This window comes from Camelus dromedarius, chromosome 10 (genome assembly GCF_036321535.1).
Source record: "Camelus dromedarius isolate mCamDro1 chromosome 10, mCamDro1.pat, whole genome shotgun sequence".
NCBI classification, from domain to species: Eukaryota; Metazoa; Chordata; class Mammalia; order Artiodactyla; family Camelidae; genus Camelus; species Camelus dromedarius.
Genome location: NC_087445.1, coordinates 34,381,520 through 34,404,759, shown reverse-complemented (window position 1 = coordinate 34,404,759; position 23,240 = coordinate 34,381,520). Strand labels below are relative to the sequence as shown.

The following is a 23,240-nucleotide window of genomic DNA, read 5'->3' as shown; positions in this document are numbered from 1 at the left end:
GTGTGGCTCTTCGTTCGCTCTCTGAAAGTTTAGACTCAGTACTTAAGCAAATCCTGCATAAGAGCTCTTCCCGGCCTTTCAGGACAGAGGCTGTTTTTTCATTAAAACATAGGGAGGAGGGTAGAGAAACTCTGCGCCAAAGGGGGGGGGCTGTTATTCCCTTTGAAATAGCCTGCAAAATGGGTTGTCATCTTTGGGCCAGCAGATTTTCAAAAACATTCGTTTTCTTCTACAGCAGCAAAGGAAACAAATGTTGAAAAAGAAAATCAAGAAAGCCAAAATTTCTCGAACCAATTCCACTGCCCTACCCCCAACTTTTCCCGCCAGGGGCTGCGGGGCTTGGTTCCGAACCCTCCAACTTAAAACCCTCTCAGTTCACGCCGGGCCCCGAGTGCACCTGCAATGTTCCAGTAGGCACCGGTTCTCCCAGAGCCGCATTTCTGAAACTAAGTATGGGAATAAAAGCGGCCTTGGGTTTGGTGCAGCCAAATCAGACCTGGAGGGAGGGAAGAGAGCGAAGGGGAACTGCCACCTCCCTCGCCTACCCCCACCCTCACCCGGGCTAGTCCTCTCTTCCCCGCCCCGCGTGCACTGCCGCTCTTGGAGCGCTGCAGTCCCTCCCGCCGCGGGCTGGGGAAGCGCAGACAGCTTGGAGGAGGGGGCCGTGAGCGCCCCCGTGAGAGTGGCCTGGCTGCAGGTGGCAAGGAAGCTGAAGTGCAGGGACTCGAGGGGCGCGAGCAGGAAGGAAGGAGGCAGGCGTGGAGTGGGGTGGGGAGTGCAAGGGACCAGGACCCCGGGGGTGGGGGTGGGGTGGCAGTGGGAGGGAGAAGGAGTGGGGGGAGGGCGGCGGAGGCAGTGCCCGGCCGGGCCGGCGCGCGCGGGAGCTGCAGTCGAGCAGGCTCACACCTGAACCGGAGCTCTCGCCGGTTCCTGTTGGCCGCCGCAGCGCCTCGGCGAGGGAGGACGTGCGCGCCAAAGCAGCGGCTGGCGGAGACGCTACTGGCGTGGGATTGGTGGAGCGCCAGCCGGGAGGCTGAGGCTGCGAGCGCCGCGGGAGCTGTAAAAACGGCTGCTGCTCGTCCGGCTACCCCGGAGCGCTCGCGGCCGTCGAGACTGCGGGACCAAGGACTGCACCACCCGGGGGCCGCCCCCGAGCGGGCCTCACATCCCCGCCGTCCAGCGCTCCCAGACCGCCAGCTTGCCAGCTCTTCCGGGAGCCCAGGGTATGAACGGCTACGGCTCCCCCTACCTGTACATGGGCGGCCCTGTGTCGCAGCCGCCGCGGGCTCCCCTGCAACGCACGCCCAAGTGCGCACGCTGCCGCAACCACGGCGTGCTGTCCTGGCTCAAGGGCCACAAGCGCTACTGTCGCTTCAAAGACTGCACCTGCGAGAAGTGCATCCTCATCATCGAGCGGCAGCGGGTCATGGCGGCGCAGGTGGCGCTGCGGCGGCAGCAGGCCAACGAGAGCCTGGAGAGCCTCATCCCCGACTCGCTGCGCGCCCTGCCCGGACCCCCGCCGCCGGGAGACGGCGCCGCCGCCCCGCAACCGCCGTCGACTTCGCAGCCGTCTCAGCCGCCGCCGCCGCCGCCGCGCCCCGCCGCCGAGTTGGCTGCGGCCGCCGCGCTGCGCTGGGCCACTGAGCCCCAGCCCGGGACGCTGCTCGCCAAGCCAGGTAAGAGCGGCGGCGGCGCGGGCCCCTGCCCGGCGCGTGGGCGAAAAAACTTCGAAGCGGCTGCTGCGCCTTTGTCAGGGAGGCCCGGAGGCGAGTTTTGGGGAAGTTGGCCCGAAGGGGCCTTCCGCCCCAACTCCCTCCAAGCCGGTCCTTCCTCTCCCGGCAGAAGCGGCCTTCAGTCTGGATCCAGCGATGTAGAACCCAGGCGCCCACGGGAAAGGCGCCTCGGGCGAGCCAGGTGCCTTCCCCGGGTTAACGGGGCGCGGGTAAATAGAGAGGGCGAGACAGGGCCAACGTGGAATCCACGCGGGCACATACACCACCGTGCGGACGGGCTTTTCTGGCTGCGGGCTTTAGAGGGCCTTGCATCTAGAGGTGGATATGGATAGGTGTCGGGAAGGAGCCAAGGCCCAAGGCTTGGCTGACTCGGGGTGTTCTTCTTAGCTTCCCGGGAAACTAGAGTGAACTACAAGCCCTTCTAGAAGCCTGCTGTGGCCTCCAGCCTCTTGCAATTTGTTGAAAGAAGCCCTATTTAGAAGCAGTAGTAAAAAGGGCCAGAAAGGCCCCCAGACTGATAGCGGGGACCCAGAATCTGGTTAGCCCAGAGTCAGCTCTTTGCAGAACCGCCCGGGCCCTTTAACACCATTCCACATGCAGCCCACAGCAGTCTCTGCGCTTTTAAAGAAATATAAACAAAACTTGATTTCCCCAGTTCTAAGTGGGCCTGGGCCTCCTGCTGTCTTCCCCTCTCCTCTCCACTTCTGTGCTTTAGAGAGCATGGATCTGCCCTGAGCCCTGGAGGTGGGCATACCCGGCCCTTCCCCCTCCTTTCCAGCGATTTCCCTCCTGCAGGCCTCCGGAGCCTTGCCGACCCCATCTAAGTCTCTCCTGGAGAATTTCTAGTTTATTGTCCTGCCCAGCCCAAGTGCTACTTTGATTTTAAGCTCTTGGAATTCAGTGGACAGGTGTTTGATGATTCCTTTTCGCTGGGGCAAATGTACAAAGGATAAAAGCCCATCTTCTCAGGGAGAGGGTATGAGGTATGCTGGAATTCAGAGATGGAAGGCCCTAGAAGGCCCAGAGCCCCCTTGTAGGTAGAACTAATAGAGTTTCTGCCAACTCCCCAACTTCCCCCTTGCCCAAAGACAGTACCTCTGGCTTCCAGAGAGAGGCTTTGCTGGGCATTGGGCTGCTGTGTGGAGCTGGGGAAACGCTGTTTTGGGGTGAGCTGGTAGGCAGCCTGGCAGGCACAGTTCTGCTGCCCTGTTGCTCAGTTATGCTCTCTAGACCTGAAGCTCTGAGAACATCTTATGGTGAAGAGCAGAACTGGGTATTTTAAGGACAGATAGGAGTTTGCTGAACATGGATTTTGTAGATATTAAATACAAGGTAGGATATAAGCATTTTTCTGAGTAATGCCCTCCCCCAGTTGTCTCTCTTTTGTGATCTCATCATATTTATGGATTTGCCACAGAAGAATAGTAATTGGGGAGAAAGAACTTTCTTTTTGTTTTTCTCCTTTAAGTTAGAGCAAGTAACTAGGAGAGTTTTGTCTCAGTTCTAGAAGCTGATCCATGCCAGTAACTTTTTTTTTTTAACTTCACTGTTTCCAGTTTCTCAGTCTCCATTTCCCCCAACACTGGGGCAAGTGTCTGAGTTTGTGTCCATGGTAGCATTTTGCAGTGGCCACCTGCCCAGCTGCAACCCAGTAATAGCGCATTGGGTTCAGGGATTGTCCAAGAGGGGATTTTTTACACATCCTGTGCTTTTCAAACCTTTCTTTGGGATGGCCAAAGTTCATGGCTTTTAAAGTGTCCCCAAGCCAAAAACAACCCTTGGAGGCGGGGAGTGAGAGCAGGAAGAAAGGCAGAGCAGTAGCTGCAGCAGGAGCAGCAGGATACATGCTTGGAGAGAACCGGAGAGGGAGACTGATTTCAACTGGACAAACCAGACCTGGTGCTCTCTCTTTTACTCAAAACCAAGTATTCAGGGATAGCCTGCGCCTTCTCAATTGAAGACAATTAATTGCAAAGGAGAATGGGATTTACCACAACAAGAGGTCAGAGTGATGGCTCTGGGGGACGGAGCCATCAGGGACCAAGGCTGTGTCCGGCTAGTCCTGCTGTACACCTTACACATTCATTTATATAACTTTTGCTTTCTTCTTTCAATTGGTTTGAGCCCCCTAATTCCATTCAACAACAACAAAAAAGCCAGTCACCAAAAAAGCCAGTCACCAATCTGATGGTGAGGGGGCCAGGAAAGGAACAGATCATTGTTTTCCATTAAGAAGGCAAGCACGCAAGTGGGTCAGTTCTAGGCAATGCTTTGTACGGAGAAAGCCCATTTGGGGTTTAAGTTAGGGAAAACTGCTTAGATGAAACTGCTGGTTGCTGTATGTTTTATACCTTTCTTGCATTTGTTCTTACAATGTATTCATACGTAACATACCATGTATACTGAGAAGCATATCAGATATGCTTCTGGACAAGTAGCTCACTACATGTAGAGAAGTAAGTGAAGCTCTATTCGAATGGTATGTCCACGTGTACAGTAAGTTCACAGAACGTTAGGAGTCTCTAAATATGTGCTGACAAATTATGGAGATATGTTTCTTTGTGATTTCTGTCAAAAACATGGTTTAGTCCTTTTAGTACATAGCTGTAGAGACATGCTTTTTTTTGTTGTTGGGTACGAATGCAGGTGCACAAGCACACGGAGTCCTTTCTGCTCTCCAGAAATCCCTGAGAAAGGCACATGTCCTAGAGAAGGATATGTTTGTTGGGCACCACTGGGGAAAAATCACCCTGTTTAGGGAGTAACAGTCATAGCAAAGCTCAGTTTCATAGCCAGAGGAAATTTCTTTCCCAAATTCTGCTTCAGATTCCTTAAAGGAATGGGGATTATTTTATTTAACAATGTATTATGTTTAATATCCTTTTCAATGCGGCAGTGCTTTTAAGAAGAATGTTCGTATTTTCATGTTATTACTTCTAGCTATGGATTAAAGTATCCCTTTTTTTTTTCTTTTTGAGTGTGCATTTCCCCTGCTCCTTGATTATCATCTGTGACTGGCCCAGAATTATTAGATTTTGACTGAACCCCAAATTCTAAATTAAACTTCTTTAAATATATCCTTCTGACTTGTTTCCTTTCCATTCCCTCTTCATCCTCCTCACTCCCCCATCCCTTCCCGTCATAAAAATATCTTGGGAAGCGTGAACATCTTTCAGCTCTTAGTGTATCTGAGTCAGCAGCTTCAACCAGCCAAGCCAGCCTTTCAGGACATGGGCTCTAGAGCTGAGGAAAGTTAAGGGTCACGACCAAGGTGAAAAGCTAAAGTTACACTCCTGTGTTTGGCTACCTTCCCCAACCTCCAACTCTTCCTCCTGGAGAGTATCCTTGGTCTGCTCCAGCTGAGAGAGGAAAGGTCCATGGTGGCTACAGATTTTTCCTAGGTTTACATCTGCCATTAAATAAATACATAAACAAGTTGTTTAAAATTTTCTTAAAGGAAAAGAAATCGAAAACATCATATTTGATTAGGAATAAGAGAGCAGGATTAAACAGGAATCTCCTTTCCTGCTTGTTTCTCCTGAAAAGGAGCGAACAGGAGACCTATAAGGAAAGAAGTTGGAAGATTTTTGAAAACTGCCTTTATTTTATTTTACCTCCGGCACCTCCTAGCATCTTTATGCTTGTTCTGGGCTTTTCACCTCCAGTTTGATTAGGTCCTATCTGGTCAGTTTCCTAATTTTACGTTTTAATTTTTTAAAGAACAGACACACTTGCAGGTATAATGAGTATTGCCAGAACACTGGTCCAGGCCAGGGTGGGAAATCCTCTGTGACTAGAAGCTGGAAGCAAAGAAGAGGGGGAGATTTCAAAACCATTCATGAAGTGTAGCTATGAAACTGAAACGGAATCTGCTTATTTAAGATGGTTTGTTTTGGGGCACGGGGCCTGACTCAGAGTGCACTTTAAAAAACAAAAACCAACCAAATGGAAAGGAATAAGCGAGACCAACTGGTCTCTTCCAAATCTTAGCCCAGGGCTGGCTCTGGAGGGCGGGACGCCGGGATTGTCTTGGCTCCAGGCCTCTCCCGCCGGCGTCCAGCGAGTGGCCGCCCGGCCTCTCAGCCCCGGAGCGGCCGAGCGCCGCGAGTGGAAGGCGGCGTGCGGGCAGCGGCTCAGGGCCCCGGGGACGCCCGCGCGGTGTCAGCAGCGCCGCTCCCCTGTGGCTGCACTGTCCCCTGGCACGAAGTCCCCGCGGCTCCTTCCTCGCTCGTTCTCAGCCCCGCGGGCAGTGCCCGCCGCCCGCCACCCGCTCCAGCCCCGGTGCCTCCCAGCTTCGGTAGGTTGCCAGACTTACAACCCCCCTACCCAAAAAAGTCTGCAAATCAACAACAAAAAATTGGATGTCAGATATTGCATGGGGCATACTTATACGAAAGCATTTTGCATGATTTATGCTGAGTTCGGGTTTAACTGGGCATTCTGCTGTTCTATCTGGCAACCCCAGGCCACAGAGGTGGGCCCAGCCCAAGTCCCCTGGGGAGGTGCTTGGGGTAGGGGTTGCTCTGGGGAGTCTCCCAGCCACTTTCTCCGAGGTGGAGCAGGAGCTGCCGGGGCAGGCTCTCTCGGGGAGGCGTTGGTACTCATCCGGTGGGTCTGAGCACAGGGTTAGGAAAAATCCAGAGTCGAGCGTTTTCATGTTTGGGAACCACAGAGTTCCCCTACCATCCGGGACAGAATCTACCCCCCACCCAACACCCCCTCCAGGTTATAAATCTGGCCGAGAGCTCTGCTCTCGACTTACACAACCAACTTTTCTTTTCCTTGATGGATGAGCTCCCGGGTTTAAAAGATTACAGTAATCACAGGAGGACAGTGTAAATCGAATCTGATAGCAATAACTTTCGGGGAAGGTCAGGCTCAAGTGAAATGTTACCAAGCAACAGGCATTTTGTTTGCAAAATACAATCAAAGAGCATTGATGAGAAATTCTTTGCTGCAGCCAGTCAGCACTTTCTGCTAACAGCTTTACAGAGGGAAAGGGAGTAAATCTTCATAAATCAACATCCCTGGAGGACTTGGAGCCTCTTTCTGGAAATGTTGCACTTCTTCCTGACAGGGAGGCGGACAGAACAAGAAAACCTATTCATCTGCCTGCCTCTCCTTTCCCTCTCTTCTCTTCCTTCCCTCCTGCTCTTTTCCTTTCTTTGGCTTTTTAACCTGTTGTGGCCCCTCAACCATTAGTCCCTCAGGTCCCTGAGCCCCATGTTTAGTGCTGATGAGGCTCTGGTGGCACAGTGGGCCTTGCACTGCAGTTTGCATGGGTGCTCACTTGTGGCAGAGGTTGGGGTCTGAGTGGTGGAACGATGGTAATCCAGGCCCATCACCTTGGGATCTCGTCACATCCCTCCCCGAGAGTCCTACATGGCTTTAGTGAGTCACTCTCTTGTCTGAACACTGCAGACTACTGCTCTCTGAAGAAACTAAGGGTAGCTAAAACATAACTAGGATTTTTTTTTGCATTTTATTATACAGCTAAACAGCTGTAAAAAATTAAGCACAACCACTGAATAACAATATTACAGAAAACTTAACATTCAGAATATCAGGGTTTTTTTTAATTGAATCTCTACTCTTTTTGATTTCAGTGACTAGGCAAACAAATTTTACAAAGCTGGGATCAATGTTCTGCTTTTGTCTCCCACTGATTATTACTTAGTTGAGTTCAGTGTATGTTCTACCCATAGCCTTTATATGTGACTGTTTACAAAAATATTCCCTCCCATGAATACACCAGTCTGCCCAGCTGCTGGCCTTTGGGTTCCTTGCTGTGTTTCAATGTAAAATATGACTCAGTGCACAGATAACTTGAAAATTTTGCAAAATATTAGCTAGTAAATTGTAAGGCTCTCAGTAGCCAAGAGGCAAATGCTTTGATCATGTCTGTATAATCTTACCTAGCACAGTGCATGGGCACAGAGTGAAGGATTTGATAATATTTGTTAAGTAGATGGATGAATGAGTAGCCAGCTCCATTTTTATAAGTACCAAATATACATGTGGAGTGAATTTCCCTCCTGCTTCTGAAAAGCATTCCTTTCAGAGTCAAGAAAGAGATCAAAACTAAATTTTTGCTGGACTTACAAAGTCCACAGTTACAAATCTTATTTTTTAAGTTCAGCCTTTTCTATATCAATGTCCCCCCAAATGCTGGTCCCAAGGAATCATCCTGATTCCTTCATTTGTTATTAAGCCGATGTTGTTAATGATTTTTTAAAAAGCAAAGCATGACTATTTATTTTTACTTTTCACACACCCTTCCCCACTCCAAAGGAAGAAAAGGAAAGATTTTAGACTGATATTCATCCCCTGCTATATGTTAAGTTTTCAACCATTCACTTTTCTATGATTCAGCACTTCTAGTACGAGATAAAGACAGCAGAAGATGTAAAAAGTGTTTCCTGTTGAATTCTGACTGAGCAGTGGTCTTTTCTGGAAGCCCTATCCAGCCCAGGCGTCTTCCCTGCCATTGCTGTAAGATTTGTGTGCTTTAAAAATGACCCATCAGGGAACAGTTATTTAGAGGTGTGTTCCCCAAAGCTCAAGTGAACAGATGATGACGTGACAATCCATGTTTCAAAATACGTGACATGATTTCAAAAGAAAAAAAAATGTCCAGTGACATTTGCACTAGAAAACAACCATCTCTATGCCATTGTTTTTGTGTTTCACTGGATGTATGCTGTATTTTGTTTTTGTAGATATAATTAGAGTGGGTAAAATCCCCCATATCTAAGTGAGTAAGAGTTTTCATTTTTATGTGTCTTGAGCGGAATGTCTGCTTCCCATAGATGATGGGCTTACTCAAAATCTTTGAAATGAATACTTAGAATTTTTTGAACTGCATTTCCATATGAAAAATAATCCACTAACGGAAGTTAAATTTTGTAAACTGTAATTTCATATTGGAAGTCACCGTTGTGTGTGTGTTCATTTTCTCTCCTTGAAGTCTTGTCGCTATCTTATGGCATATGTATATTTTGAAGTTGGTAGCATTGTTTCCCGTAGAAAACTTTTCCTTCTTAATTAAGTATCTACTTTAAACAAAATTCTTTACCCTTGTGAAGAGTTTATTTAAGGGGTGGCTGTAATTGTATATCATGAAAAACACGAATTGAAAGTGAACATCTAGTAAGATTTTTAAAATATCTAGATGTTTAGCTGGAGAAACAGCAGATTGTATCACTTTTGTAACTGGTTTGTAATATCAGATGAAAGGGATTTCTTTCTACTTTAGTCTAGTAGTTTTGGCTTTCAGCATCCACATATACTAGGGGTTAAAAATATTATCAATTGAAATATATTCTTAGTCTTTATGTGCTAGGAATTAGAGTGTCAGTTTCAAGAAGAAAGAGGTTAAAACACTTGAGGAGTATTTCCTTTTCATTTTGCTACTTGGCAGTTTCACATTTCTATATCCAGGAAGGCCTTTATGTTTTGAACCAACATGAACAATTTATAAAGTTCATTTAGGAAAAAATCTACAGTTGTAAAGAAATACCTGTTATTAAATTACACTTTATCACTGGGCTCAAAACTCACCCTCTGTAATTACATGTGAAAGTCTGTATTTATGTTAGATAATTTACAGTACTTCCAGTTTAGGTACAACAGTACAACCAAGACTTGACCCCGTAAATTTGCAGAGCCCTTGAGAAATTTGTGCCCTTGAGAAATTACTGCTGGGTGAGGAGTTACTCTTGGTACAAGGTGAGAGGGTAGTCTTCCTTTGCCCGGTTTGAAACCCCAACACCGTGGATGTTGACTGGGATCCTGCTTACCCAGCAGCCTTTAGCAGGACTTCATACGGTGCTCAGGTGCACAAAGACCACTGCTTCATTCAGCGCCTTCTGCCTCCCCTTTGAATACAGTATAAACAGTGCTGAACTCGGTTGGTTGGAATGTTCTGAATTTGTAGATTTGATTTCTGTGACATCCTATTAGATTTTCTCACTTTTTGGCCACAGCCCACACACCCCTTTGGAGAGGCTGATCAGCCCAGAAACCCGCAGGGAGAGTGGATGAATCAGCCCAATCCCCCATCACTCTCTGAGAAGTGACCAGAAGTGCTTGCTGCACTGGGGGGTGTCACGGTGGCAGGTGCAAAGGGTAGTACGAGAAAATTCAGACAAAGCTTTATGCAGCCTAGAGGCTCACAGTTGGTGAACAAGCTGGCACCCATAGAAGATTCCGCTGTGGCCTGTTCTGCAGATCAAGAAACAAAAGTGAAATTTTTTATTGTTAGGTTTATAATCCTGCTGTCCAATATCCAGTTGATTGGGACAGTAGATCCTTTACCATCTTGAAAAAAAATACTACATTTTCATAATGGTAGATATATCAGATTAGCCAGAACATCATTCCTTAGTTCCCTTTTGGCTAAATTTCTGCTCTGGAAGTGTTCTGTGGAAGAACGAGTTTGGTGGTAGACCTCAAAACATTTCTCCCAAATGTCTTCCATGTTTGTAACTCATCCAGGGTTTGGGGTGTGGAAAATTACCTTTTAAAATAGGAAGCTATTTTTAGGTTCACACATTTTGTTTAAAAGTATCTAAGTTTAGAGCTTTGGGGCTATATTTACAAACCCATTATTTCCCAGGAGAACCAGTTGTTTTTCTTGTTAAAAAAAAAACCTCACCACCCCCTTTATTGCTGTGATATTATATCATATTTCTTTTACCTTTTTATTGTGGTAAAATACCCATAACATAAAATTTACTGTTTTAACTTTTGAAACCAGTATAGTGGCATTAAATACATTCACAGTGTTGTGCAGCCACTTTCCACTTTCAGAACCTTTTCATCATTTCTAACTGAAACTCAGAACCCATTAGACAGTAAGCCCACACTCCCCACTCCCCCAGCCCCTGGTGACACCGTTTTACTTCTGTCTCTATGAATTTGCCTATTCTAGGTATGTTATATAAGTGGAATCATAGAATATTTGTCCTTTTGCGTTTGACTTTTTCCACTTAGCATGTATTCAGGGTTCAACCACATTGTAGCATGGGTGAGAATTTCATTGCTTTTTGAGGCTGAATAATACTCCATTATATGTATAGACCACATTTTGTCTATCCATTCATCCCTCATTGATGGACACTTGGTTGCTTCCACTGTTTTGGCTCTTGTGGCTAATGCTGCTCTGAACATATGTGTTCAATGTGTACATACTTGCCGCTAGCAAATTCTGCCTATGTTTGCTTTCCCCCCTGCACATGTGTCTTATCTCCCCAACTTGGCAATAAATTCCACCAGTCAGAGGCTAGTGTTACACCTCCTGGTGTCTTCTACCCTTTATTCTGTTTCTCTCAGTATCTTGCAAGTTACAAGGATACAAATACTTGATACTGATAATAATAAATGATGAAAGCTAAAGTTAAAGAAATAAGAAAACCGTTTAGAGGAGCACAGTGTTCAAAACATTAGTTTATGTCCGTATTTCCCCGGGGAGGTTATTTGACTTGTTTTCCCAAGCTCCACTGAGCAGGGGCCAAAATCCAGTTGTGCCTTGGGTTCAGTGCTGAGTTAACATACTGCCACTGTCTGCTCATTGTCAAGTGTTTAATAATAGAGTAATACCAAGAGGTAGGCGTGGGGTCATGAGTCAGGATGGTTTAAACAGGTCTAGCTGATTAGACTATGAAGCCATGAAAGCTTTTTTGTTGCTGTTTTTCTCATTGGGATCAAGGACAAATAACATATTAACCCAGGAGATGAAAACTGGGTCCCCAGTCCTAGGAAATTGCGGGAAGACAGTATGTCAGATTTCTCTCACAAAAACAGGTCTTTTGTGCATATCCCAGAGTTGCTACAGAAAGCAAAAATGGCTTAGTATGTGTGGGTTGCAGATGATCCCTATGTGGACACCTGATATTTTGTATTGGAAACAGAAGCAGTTTACTTAAAATGCAAATTTGGGATAAGTATGATTTTGTATCAGATTTATGATTGAAAGTTTCACTGATACAATGTAAGAATATTTTTTAAAGTATGTATTTATGCTTAGCACATGTTTATTGCTTTGTGAAGAATCAAAGTTTTGTTTTTCGTTGTAGTTAATACAGTTATATTAGGAGAACGTTTATAAATGGGCTTTTGTTTAAGGCTTTTGAAATGAAAAACAACAACAAATAGAAGGAGATGGATTTTAGAAGCTGCTTTGATGAAATTTCACCGGCTGCTTATCTACACACAATCAGGTGTGCCCACAGAGAAGGCGACAATGAGGCTATTCAGGGCAGGGCAGCAGAAGACACAGGCAAACCCGTTGTTTACAGCCCGACAACTGGGTCATTAATAATTTTCATCTTTAGATCAGTAACATTGGCTTTGAGTAGACACAGCCGGTACATGTTTTTAAAAGGATAAAAACCCAAGCTATACGCAATAGCTGGTTTATAAAGAATACACTCCTTTTTTATAAAGATCTGCTAGAATCTGCTTCTGCAAGCAAACCAGTCTTCACTTACCTCTTACTTCCTTTCTGCCTGCCTAGCACTGTAATTCCAGCCTTTGTGGGCATAAGATCAAAATGTTAAATTCGCAACTGGTTTACTTCATAGTAAATCTCTGCTTTATTTGGGGAGCTTTTTTGGTTTCTCTCTTCTTTTAATGTATATAGTGCAGGAAGGTATCTTGAAGTCCTGTCCATAAACTTCACTAATGAAACAGTTCCTGAAAACATAGCTGCCTCTTGCAGCCCAGGTCCTGGTGTGATGGACGCCCTGTTTCACAGGGAGGGTCTTGCTCCCCGCCCGTTTCACAGGTCTTCTCCAGCTGCTTCCGTCTTCCTCTCCGGCAGCCTGTCCCACAACCAGGTTTCACAGCTGATTTTGCTTGCCCTGTAGTGCAGGTTATAGGCAGTCAAGTCTGCCAGGACCTTGAGTGGCCTTTTAAGAGGGTTTTCCATGTATAGAGGCTTCTCCCTTCACTCTGGCAGTTGTATCCACTAGCTATTGTACACAGTGTCCTGATTTGAAGCACACTGACAGCTAGTTCACAAGACATGTAACATGGAATCTGCCAATGAGAAAATGGACTTAAAACGTTAAAAATTTTCTGTAGGCACAAGGGTGTTGCATCAGCTGATGATATCCTTGGATGACATCGGCCACCTCATTTGCAGAAGAGGAGCCAAAAGACAAGCCTGAGCTCATTTTCCTGTTCTTCCCTGGGTTGTGTTTATCCTCAGCCCTACAGATGGTCCCTGGTCCCTGTTTAGATGGTTACTGGTAGACAGCCACATCTCTGGTTGTACGTATCGTGCTGCTGTTCTGTGTTGAAGGAAGGCTTCCCTGCACACATCATTCTGAGGAATCCCTCTGATTTCTAGATTTTTATTTACAGGATTTTTTTTTTTTTTTTTTTTTTTTTTGCCATTTGCCAGTGACCTAGTTTGGATTTTTTTTTTTTTTTTGAGTCCGGTAGTATGTTATAACCCACCAAGAGCAGTTCCCCTTCCAAAAAGCCAGCACAGGGCCCTCCCCGGGGCACATCTATTCCCCTTTATGCACACCGGAAAGGAAGGGAGTAACCCCGCTGTTCTCTGCTTTTCAGATTTGACTGAAGAACGACTTGGGGACAGCAGCACAGCCGACAACACGGAGACCTTCAGTGACAAAGACATCGACCAGCGGAGCTCCCCAGACCTGGCCAAAAGTAAGGGCTGCTTCACACCCGAGAGCCCAGAGGTCGTGTCGGTGGACGAAGGTGGGTACGCGGTCCAGAAAAATGGGGGCAGCTCCGAGAGCCGCCCGGACAGCCCCAAGTACCCCGGGGAACAGAATCACCTCCTGATCGAGGGCCCCTCGGGCACCGTCTCGCTGCCCTTCAGCTTGAAAGCCAACAGACCGCCCCTGGAAGTGTTGAAAAAGATCTTCCCCAACCAGAAGCCGACGGTGCTCGAGCTGATCCTGAAGGGCTGCGGCGGGGACCTGGTGAGCGCCGTGGAGGTCCTCCTGTCCAGCCGCTCATCCGGCGTGGCCGCGGACCGAACTCCCGCTGAGCCCGAGGGCCTGGTCCTGCCCTCCAATGGGCACATCTTCGAACACACCCTGAGCTCCTACCCCATCTCCTCGTCCAAATGGTCCGTGGGCTCAGCCTTCAGAGTCCCAGACACGTTGAGGTTTTCTGCCGACTCGAGTAACGTGGTCCCCAACCCCTTGGCCGTGCCCCTGCAGCATCCGTTCCCCCAGCCGCCCCGCTACCCTCTGATGCTGAGGAATACTCTGGCAAGAAACCAGTCGAGCCCCTTTTTGCCCAACGACGTCACCCTGTGGAACACCATGACGCTGCAGCAGCAGTACCAGCTGAGGTCCCAGTACGTCAGCCCCTTCCCCACTAACTCTACCAGTGTCTTCAGGAGCTCGCCCGTCCTCCCCGCCCGCACTCCCGAAGACCCCCGCATCTCCATCCCTGATGACGGGTGTCCCATCGTGTCAAAGCAGTCCATCTACACTGAGGACGACTATGATGAGAGGTCTGACTCCTCAGACTCTCGAATACTCAACACCTCCTCCTGAAGTGGCGCGCTGTGGGTGGTGACCAGGTGACGTTTTCTGTGCGTTTGAACCCTGGGCTCCCCTTGAGGGGAGGCCACGTCCTGTGTATACCTTTTCCTTCTGTTTGACAAAGTGACTTGTGCTTGATTCTATACCTTAGCAATAAAACCATAACTTATTTAATTTCTTGCACTTCACTGGAAAATGCCAAATAGCTCTGCTCTGTGGCTTTAGTGCTGAATGTTTGTTGTAAAAGAGAGTCTAATGCTAAGAATAGTCTTGGGAAAGCCTTGGGTCCATGGAAGATTTATTTGAGGATGTAAAGCTGAAGGTCAGCCTTGCTCCTAATCTCGGCCTGGAATGTTCAATAAAATAGTATACTTGAATGCAATTTTGTGAAAGAGGATTCCTCAGGATATGTGAGCCCTAAAGAAGTGGTTCGGTTGCAGATGGACTATAAACAGGGACCTTATATTCCTATGCTAAAATCCTTGTTGCATTTTAAAGAGAGACTGTACTTAATAGAGTGAACTGCTCATGTGCTTATTTAAGCTTGGACAGTTTTCAGAGACAAACTCCATTAAGAATTATTCTTCTCACATGGCTGAATCCAAACGTGTAATGTCAGTGTGAAACCAATCACAGCTGTGAACTGCATGAAATGTATTGTGAAGTGAACACAAGATTAAGCTTTGTCAGGTTCATGTAGCATGCTAAGGAGTCTAGAAAAAAAATAAACTAAGGAGATCATCTCGGTTTATGTCATTTCTCCTTGTGGAATGAGGACCTCTAAAAATAGATCCTTGATGTAAAAGCTTCTTAAGAGTGCATGGATCGAGGTTTCAGTTAAATGAGACACTCCTCAAGAAATATGAATGCTAAAGTTTTGGGGCTGCATTCAGAAAGACGAGAATTTATTGTTCAAGAGTAGACTTATTTCAGTCCCTCCGTGCATTCATTCGTTCTCCAGCAGATACTTGTTGCATGTAAGCATTTGTATTGCCCAAGTTCCCTGCCCGTGAGGCCACAATAGCAGGGAGTATGTAATGGAGAATCCCATTAGAAACAAAGTGAAAATGAAACAATGGACAGTGTGGGCAGTAAGCAAAGCGCTTAGCACCGTGCCTGCCTGACATAGAGAAAGCACTCAGCCAAGGAGAGCAGTTACTCCTGTTAAGTTCAGTATATACTCCTATTTGCATTTGGGATGTGGAAGTGAATTCCCTCATTCTTGGAGGAGGTGCCATCCTGGTTTGGAAGATGACCACTGCAAAACCCTGGAAACCAGGCCTTTCCCCCTTCATTTTAAAAGCATTTTGGGGGGCGCTGTATATGGCAAGCTTCTTTGCCCAGATATTTTAAAAAGTAAGTTTTAAAACAATGACATGCAGTGGTGTCCATGCCAGCCACTTCTCACTGTTGCCATTCTTCAGAGTGCTTGAGAAGAAAGATGACTGCTGAGGTCAGACCTTAAACTTACGAACATGGAAGGGAAAGTAAATAAGAAAATAAATAAAAAGCCTCGACAGACAAGGATGCAGAGAGCTCTCAGTGCAAGAGTAACGGGCTGACGGGCTCTTCGGTCTGGGAGGGAGAAGGGCAAATCCTCTTGGCCTGAGATGCTCCCTCAGTGGGGGACAGGAGCTGATGTCAGCTGCCCAACACCCTCGCCTGGGTCCCAGGATAAAAAGAGGTATTTAAAACAAACAATCTGATTTTTATTTCTATTGGGCACCTTTGGACTGAGAAGTCATTGAAGGGGAAAAAAATTCCTTATATTAGTTGGACTGATGTATATTTAATTGAAATGGTTACATACCAGACTGCTTAAAAGTAACTAGGGTTTGTTGTTAGGGTTATATTTCAACATTAGTGTTACATAAAGGAAGAAAGTGAGGGGCCGGAGAGGACAACACGGTAGCCTCTGATTCTAAAGACACATGTCCAGGACACTCCGTGTGGTAGTGATTGGTAACATCTGGGCCTACCTCGCACAGTGTATTTTCATCTCTAAAGTTTATCTACAATTATCTAACAAGGAACAATGATAACGGATCCTATATGAGACAACGATGCTAAACAACCTGTCTTCAGCTGTTACATCTTCAGGTCGAGTGACCTGGATTGCATAAAACTTGGCCAAAGACACGGTACCCTGACAGCTTGATTTAGCCCACAGGTCATCAAAGTCCTAGCCTTCTTTTTACAACGGCCAGCAAAATGGAACTGTCTGTAAGACAGCTTATCCATGGGCTACTGCAGGGACGTTTGATCCTCAGTATAATCTTCTGAAGCAAGACGTGTTTACTTCGGTGCAGGCAGTGTAGTCAGGGGTCAGAGGGAGTAACTGCGTGTTAAGATCCTATATCCTGCTTTCAGTTTTGCTTCCTCTGCAGTCCCGACAACAGAGGCTCCTCTGGTTAAAGCGGCAAAACCTCTTAGACTTTAGCTCAGCTCTCAAAGACCATTCTGCTGCAGTGGCATGTAGGATTCCAGGGAAACAAACACTCCTCTGCCCATGGGCACTCAGTTACTCTTTCACGTGAAACAACACCTGGATGAAGAGAAAAACAAAATCAACCAACTCCTTGTTAAATCTCGTCTGTCACACTGATGAAGTACCTGGGTCCTTGGCTGCACACTTGGAGTTGAGTCAAGCCTGGCTTACAGAAAGTCGGTTTGTATTAAACCAGTGCCTCCATCCCCTTCTAGTGAGGACCTGCCGACTACTGGTCTGGGGGTAAATGCTTTGTTCATCTCTGATGTGAGGGTGGGTGTCTTGGTCATGTTCTGCGTCATTGTGTCTGAAGTGTGGTCCAGGCACCCGCTGATGCTTAATTTGTGGTTGAGATTCCTGGGCCCCACTTGTTGAGTTCAGAATCCCTGGTAGCCTAAGCACCTACATTTTTATTATCCTCTCCAGGTGAGTCTTCAGCTCACTAAGATTTGAAAACCAGCTTGTTCTGCAGCACATCCTTGGGTTTCCTTCTTAGATCTAGGCCACATGAGAGAGCTGATGGATACACACTCTGATGTTCTCGCCCCCCACCCCCCACTCCCATCCACGCGCCCCTGGCAAGTGTAAACTTGGCCGTGTACGCAGCCTTCGTTCACGCCCTAGGGCTAGTGCGGGGAGCTTTAGTGTCACTGTTAATGCTTAGACTGAGTATACATTTGGGATCAGAAATGTCTGTTTCTGGAGTTTCTGGAAACTCCTGGCTGGTAAAGGACCAGATATTAGCATAAGTGTGTTACCCTTCCCCCTAAGGGGAGTGCTGCTTAAAGTGCCTCCGGTTGTCAATGCTGCCAGTTTTTCAGTTGGTCTGTGCTTTTCTGGTTTAGTAGTGACACCTTGAAACAGGCTTGGCCCTGGAGCTTTGAGAGAGAGCAACAGACCCTCCCCGCCCACCAGCTTTAGCAAACTGGAATTGACGTACAGCTTTGCTGAAGATGGACAGTGTGATGATTTGATATATGCACATTATTGCAAGATGATTACCATAGTAAGGCTAGTCGCTCCATCCGTCACTTCACACTTTTTTTTGTGTGTGTGTGTGTGGTGAGAACATTTAAAACCTGCTCTCTTAGCCACTTTGAAGTACACAATATGGTACCGTGAAGTATAATCACTGTCTGCACATTAGATCCCCAGAACTTACTCATCTTATAAATGGAAGTCTCTACAACTTTGACCAACATCTACCCATTTACTCCACCCCTCAGCCCCTGGCATCCACCAATCTACTCTCTGTTTCTATCAGTTTGGCTTCTTTAGATTCCACGTATAAGTGAGATCATGTCATACCTGTCTTTTTGTGACTGGCTTATTTCTCTCAATAAGTAACATGTTCTTTATTGATTTGCCCATTGACCGGCCTGGGCTGTGTCCACGTCTGGTGAATGATGCTGCAGTGTGTGTGGAGTACAGGTGTCTCTTTGAGTTAGTGTTTTCCTTCGGGTATGTTCCCAGGAGTAGAATTGCTGGATCCTATGGTAGTTGTTTTTTTAACTTTTTGAGGACCCTCCATACTGTTGTCCATGGCGGCTATACCAGTTTTCATTCCCACCAGCAGCGCACAAGGGCTTCCTTTTCTCCGCAGCCTCGCCAGCACTTGCTCATTAGCTCTTGTCGTTTTGGTAACAGTCATTCTAACAGGTGTGAGGTGATAGCTCGTTGTGAAATAGCAACACATGATGAGGAAAGCAAAAGTAGTCTCACAGATGTCTTGAGAAGCAAGGCCTTTGTTAGCCAGGCTCTTGGCTGTGGTTGAAATGAACAGTAGAGCAACCTGGAAAGGCGACAGGTACCAAGGAAAACAGGCGGTGATTCTGGACCTCTGGTTTAGGCGCTTACAGGTAATTGACTGGCTTCTGAGAGCCTAGGAACATCTAAACTGCATGAAAAGAAGAGGACTGGGGAAGGGGTACACAGTGTAGCGGTCATATGTTGTGGGCTTTGCTCTTCAGGGACTCGTGTTCCAAGGTCCCCAGGTTGCCCTGTGGCTGGATCGGTGGGAGGTATTGGGAGGGGGTGTGTCTTGGGAACATTTGTTGGGTGCCCAGAAAACAGACGCTGACTGCATTTGAACTGACATCTTTGAAAAATGAACTTGATTTCGCTGCATACTGTTTCAGTGATTCATTCTTTATATGTGCATTTACTCAGCAGAAGTGAGTTGAAAATAAGATGGATGCTAAATTTATATGTTAATTTTAATACTGAAGCTATCCTGTATTTGAAGAATAAGATCAGTGCTTCAATTTCATTTCTTATGTGGTGCTGAGCGTTGTCATTACTGGGAAGAAAAATCATTTCTGAATGCATCCTCCCCAAATTCCAATCTTAGAGGGCAGAGGAGTCTTGGAAGAGGCAATTTTGTCTTTTGCAGATGGTCTCTTCAGTGATGGGTTCATTGTCCCCACAGTATCATTTACAATTTCAGGGTGAAGGGTGGAAAGCAAGGATAGTGGTTTTTCCTTCAAGTACAATGGGGTTTATTTACTATTGGATTCTGAGAGCTTGCTGGGGTGGTTAGGCTGTGTCAGGAGATTCATATATCCCGTCGGCAAAGCCACTGGACTTAAGCAAAAGTAAACTCAGCAGTTGTTCAGAAAAATTATCCCTCCAGAGGACTTGAGTCACTGCTTGGTGGTTTTAGACGTGACCTCATACTTACACTGTGATTTAAGTGAAAGATTCCAGAGGCCTGTGGAAGGTTGTGTTGGGGAAGATGGAATCTCTTGTCTTCCAGCCAAATATGGTGGTACCAGAAGCATGCCGGCTTCTCCCGAGGGAGGGCAGGTGAGCTTGGCTTGGGACCTGGGGTGATACAGGTGGGTTCTGTGTGCACCAGCAGACCACTGGCTCTCCATGCAGGGCCTGGCCTTCCTCTCAGGCTCTGCCTCTGGGGGGCACTGGGCGACACTGGCTGCTGTGGCTGGTTGTGTATTTTGTGTTTTGCAACAAGGGGCTCAGCCAAGAGGGCACATGGGACCTCAGATCCAGAATGAGTGTTCTTTCCTAATTTGCCAGACCAGGAAAGGTGCTGTTTTGGGAGATGCCTTTTTCTGTTCTGCACAAAGCTGTAGTAAAGTGTGGCAGGGACTTTGGGGAAAGAGAGAGAGAAGGAAACAGGGAATGAGTTGCAAAAGAACAGCTCAAAGTATACAAAGAATTGGTGATCGGTCTTTGCCATCCCATCTCCTCAACCTGTCCTCTTTGACAAAATAGGAAGTTGTTTCAGTTCACTGAGTGTCCAGAAAAATCTCACTCCCTGGAGTTGAGATTAGAAATATGATGTTGGATGTTGGAAGGAAGGGGGAGAACTAGCCTTTGGTGAATGCTTCCCGCTGGCATTTGTTGTTTCCGGCCGCCATTCTGATCTCATTGTGTCTCTAAGGACTGTTCCTGCACCAAAACCAGCTCAGGCCACCAGCCACCAGGCAGACAGAGGTCATATGGGGCTGCCTGAGTAGACAACAGTATACGGAAAACAGAGCTGATGAAGGAATCAGAACACCCACAGCAAATACTGACATACGTGGTTTCCTCCCTCCCAGAGATTTCTGTGAACCCGCCCGCCAGACACCTCCAACACAGCAATGGCTGTGATTCACTGCACACCCTGAGCTTTCAAGAAACATTGTGTCTAATGTGGTTTAGTATGAAAGATATTTTTTTATTACATAGAGAGTCCTGGGAATTGGCAGCTGGGCTTGATGCATACAGAACTCCCTATTAAATGGAGTATTTGATTTGCCAAAGTCCCCTGTGTGCATCTCTCAGCAGCATGTTCTATAAATCCATGCTTATACCCATAAACAAGATCTTGTTAATCTAACACTGACTTACTCAAATTAGCAATTCAAAGCACCTGTTAGATGGTATTATTTTAAAAGCTCTGTCTAGATCCAATCCAAAAGCAACAGAAATCAACGCTACCCAGTCTCCAGCATTTTCCAAAAATGGTTTGACTCAGGAGCAATCAGTTATAAAGCCCTGACTCTGTGCTGGCCATTCTTCTACAAGATTCCATCTATTAACTCACTTCATTACTGTTCCCCTGAGTTAAATGAGGAAGCAGAGAAGTAACCTGCCCAAGGGCACTACCCGGAAGTGCTGGCTTCGGGTTTCAGTCTCAGCACTTTGGGTTCATTCTTTGGGCTTGGAGTTCACAGGGTGTTTTAGAGGTCTTGTGCCTTTCTTTGCTCAGCCCCCTGGTTTTTCCTGGGATCTGGAGATGCCTCCCTTAGAGGTGGGAAATGCGGATGGGGCTGCAGAATCCTGGGGATTCAAGCAACCAGAACCCTCGCTGCCCTCCCTATCTATCAGCCATCCCGTCAATACAGTGGGACGGGCGACGTCCTGCCGCTGACATGAATGAATGCTCTTCCCAGCTCTGCTGCCCCCTGGAGGTCTGTGGAGGTAAAGTGGGTGAAGTCAGCATTTTCCCTCTGCTCTTTGGTCATAATCCCTTGGCTAAACAAGAAAGGTGTGAGTCTGTATCAGAGGCGTCTTTGCTAAGTTCTGTTTCACTCGCGTTCTAGGATCTCTCCTCCAGGACAGTTGTGACTGTGGACTAAGGCATTCACACCCCCAGCCCTGCGACACTGGACCTGCAGGGGACTCCTGAGACACCCCAGCCTATTAAGGAGTGAACTCACCACTGAGTGAGTTTCCATGTTGCTGGTGGTTGTGCTGTTGACTAGCGATTCCCCAAGAAGGGATCACAGGTAAGCGGACAGTAAAATGGCTCCCTAATTAAAATCAAATATGAGTTCTCTAAAGTCACCAGGAAGGAGATAATTTAAAATCACATCTCTGTTAAGCCTACTAGACAAATAATAGAAAACCAGAAAGATAATTTAATGCAAAGTTTCTCCGAGTGTTGTCTGTGAATCACTGGATTTGGAATGCCCTGAGATGTCAGTAGACAATCTAGATCCCAGATTTCTCCTCAAACCTTCTCAATGGAAACCTCTGGGAGGGGACATCCCCCTCCCCCAAGAGAATCTACAGTGGCAACAGGAATCACCAAAATCCACTCCTGTCTGGAGAACAGCCTTCTAGACCCCAATCCAGCCCTCCAGTGAGAGAGGAGAAGACGAAGTTTACTGGTCATCATATGTGAGAAGAGACTGCCCATCTTTCCATGACCCACCTGGGTGAAGGAGATATTCTCTTAGGGTATCAGCACATGTGAACTTGTCCACACCACTGCGGTGGGGCTCCCAGGTGGGGCGTGGTCAGCACTAATGCTCAGAAGTAACTCATCCCCACAGGGCTGGAGGTGAGGGGACAGTTACTTACCTTTCACGGTTATGTATTGGTTTGATCAGTTACAAGAAAAATGTCTCAAGGGGAATTTCCCCCCGCTGAACTTGGAATTAGACCCAGTCAGTAAGGGTTTTGAAATGTAAGTGGAGGACACCATTGCCTTACAGGGGGCTCCTTGTGAGGGAGGGAAGGCGTGGGGGAGGAGGCAGTGGAGATGGAGGTTCAGGGGCAGGGCAGGGCTTCCACCAGGTTTCCTTGTGCATTTCAGACCCCACTCGATGGTGGGAGGTCCATGGTCTGTGCATAAGTTTGGGGGTGGGGGTGGGGGTGTCTGGGACCTCCACTTGGCTTCTTGGCCAACAGGAATAGCCACCACAGCTCCACCTGCAGCAGGATGGGGAAGGGGATCAGTATATGCCACCCTCAAATATGCTGTGTTGGCATAAGGATTATTTTGAGCTGAAAGCAACTGAGAATCAACAGATGCAGGAAGAGTTCTCTGCCCTCCTCATATCTGCCTGAAAGCGGAGACTAAATTTCCCCTTGAAGAAGGCACCTGCCCTGTACCAGGGAGACAAGAGCAACTCTTAACCATTGACAATGGGGAGTCAACACTAAGGTGAGTCTGCATAAACAGCCCTTACTACAACAGCCCTATCTTCCAACAGTCCCCCCACCCTGTGTCCCCCACACTTTATTGCCTTTTGAAGCTCAAACCCTTTCCTTTGTTAAAAAGGTATGTAAGCCCCTAAGTCTAACCACTTCTTTGAGTTTCACTTTTTTCTGTGAACCCATACACGTGTAAATATTTTAAAGATTGTGTGCCTTTTCTCCTGTTAATCCATCTTTCATTATTTTAATTTGCAGGTCCCCAGCGACTTAACATAAGAGCTTAGAGGAAAAGCTTTTCCTTCCTGACGATGGACAGTGTCAAACAGTAAAGTCTGCAGGAAGGAGGACTGTGGTTTCTGAGCTGGCCTCCCTCTCACAGGGAGTGGGGAGACGGTCCCCAAGTAACCCCAGCAGAGCTCCGCTCGCCACCAGCTCCCACCAGGTCCAATGGGCAGGAGGAGTGTTCAGAGGGTGTTGGAGGTGGGCAAACCTGTGCTCCGGGATGCTGAGCATCCTGCTGCAGTCCCCCCGGCAGAGACAGGAATGAACTTTGGATGCTGGGGGCAGCCTGCAGAGAATCAACCCATGGTCAGTGGC

At 47.1% G+C, this 23,240-nt stretch overlaps 1 protein-coding gene across 1 annotated transcript; it reads left to right on the top strand.

Annotated features, from left to right (window-relative positions):
• The first annotated feature begins 638 nt into the window (after positions 1 to 638).
• Positions 639 to 14,417, top strand: DMRT3 (doublesex and mab-3 related transcription factor 3). Its single transcript, XM_031449799.2, has 2 exons — positions 639 to 1,676; positions 13,311 to 14,417. Exons 1-2 carry the CDS (start codon positions 1,226 to 1,228, stop codon positions 14,273 to 14,275), a joined length of 1,416 nt encoding a protein of 471 aa, XP_031305659.2. The 5' UTR covers positions 639 to 1,225; the 3' UTR covers positions 14,276 to 14,417.
• The last annotated feature ends 8,823 nt before the right edge of the window (positions 14,418 to 23,240 follow it).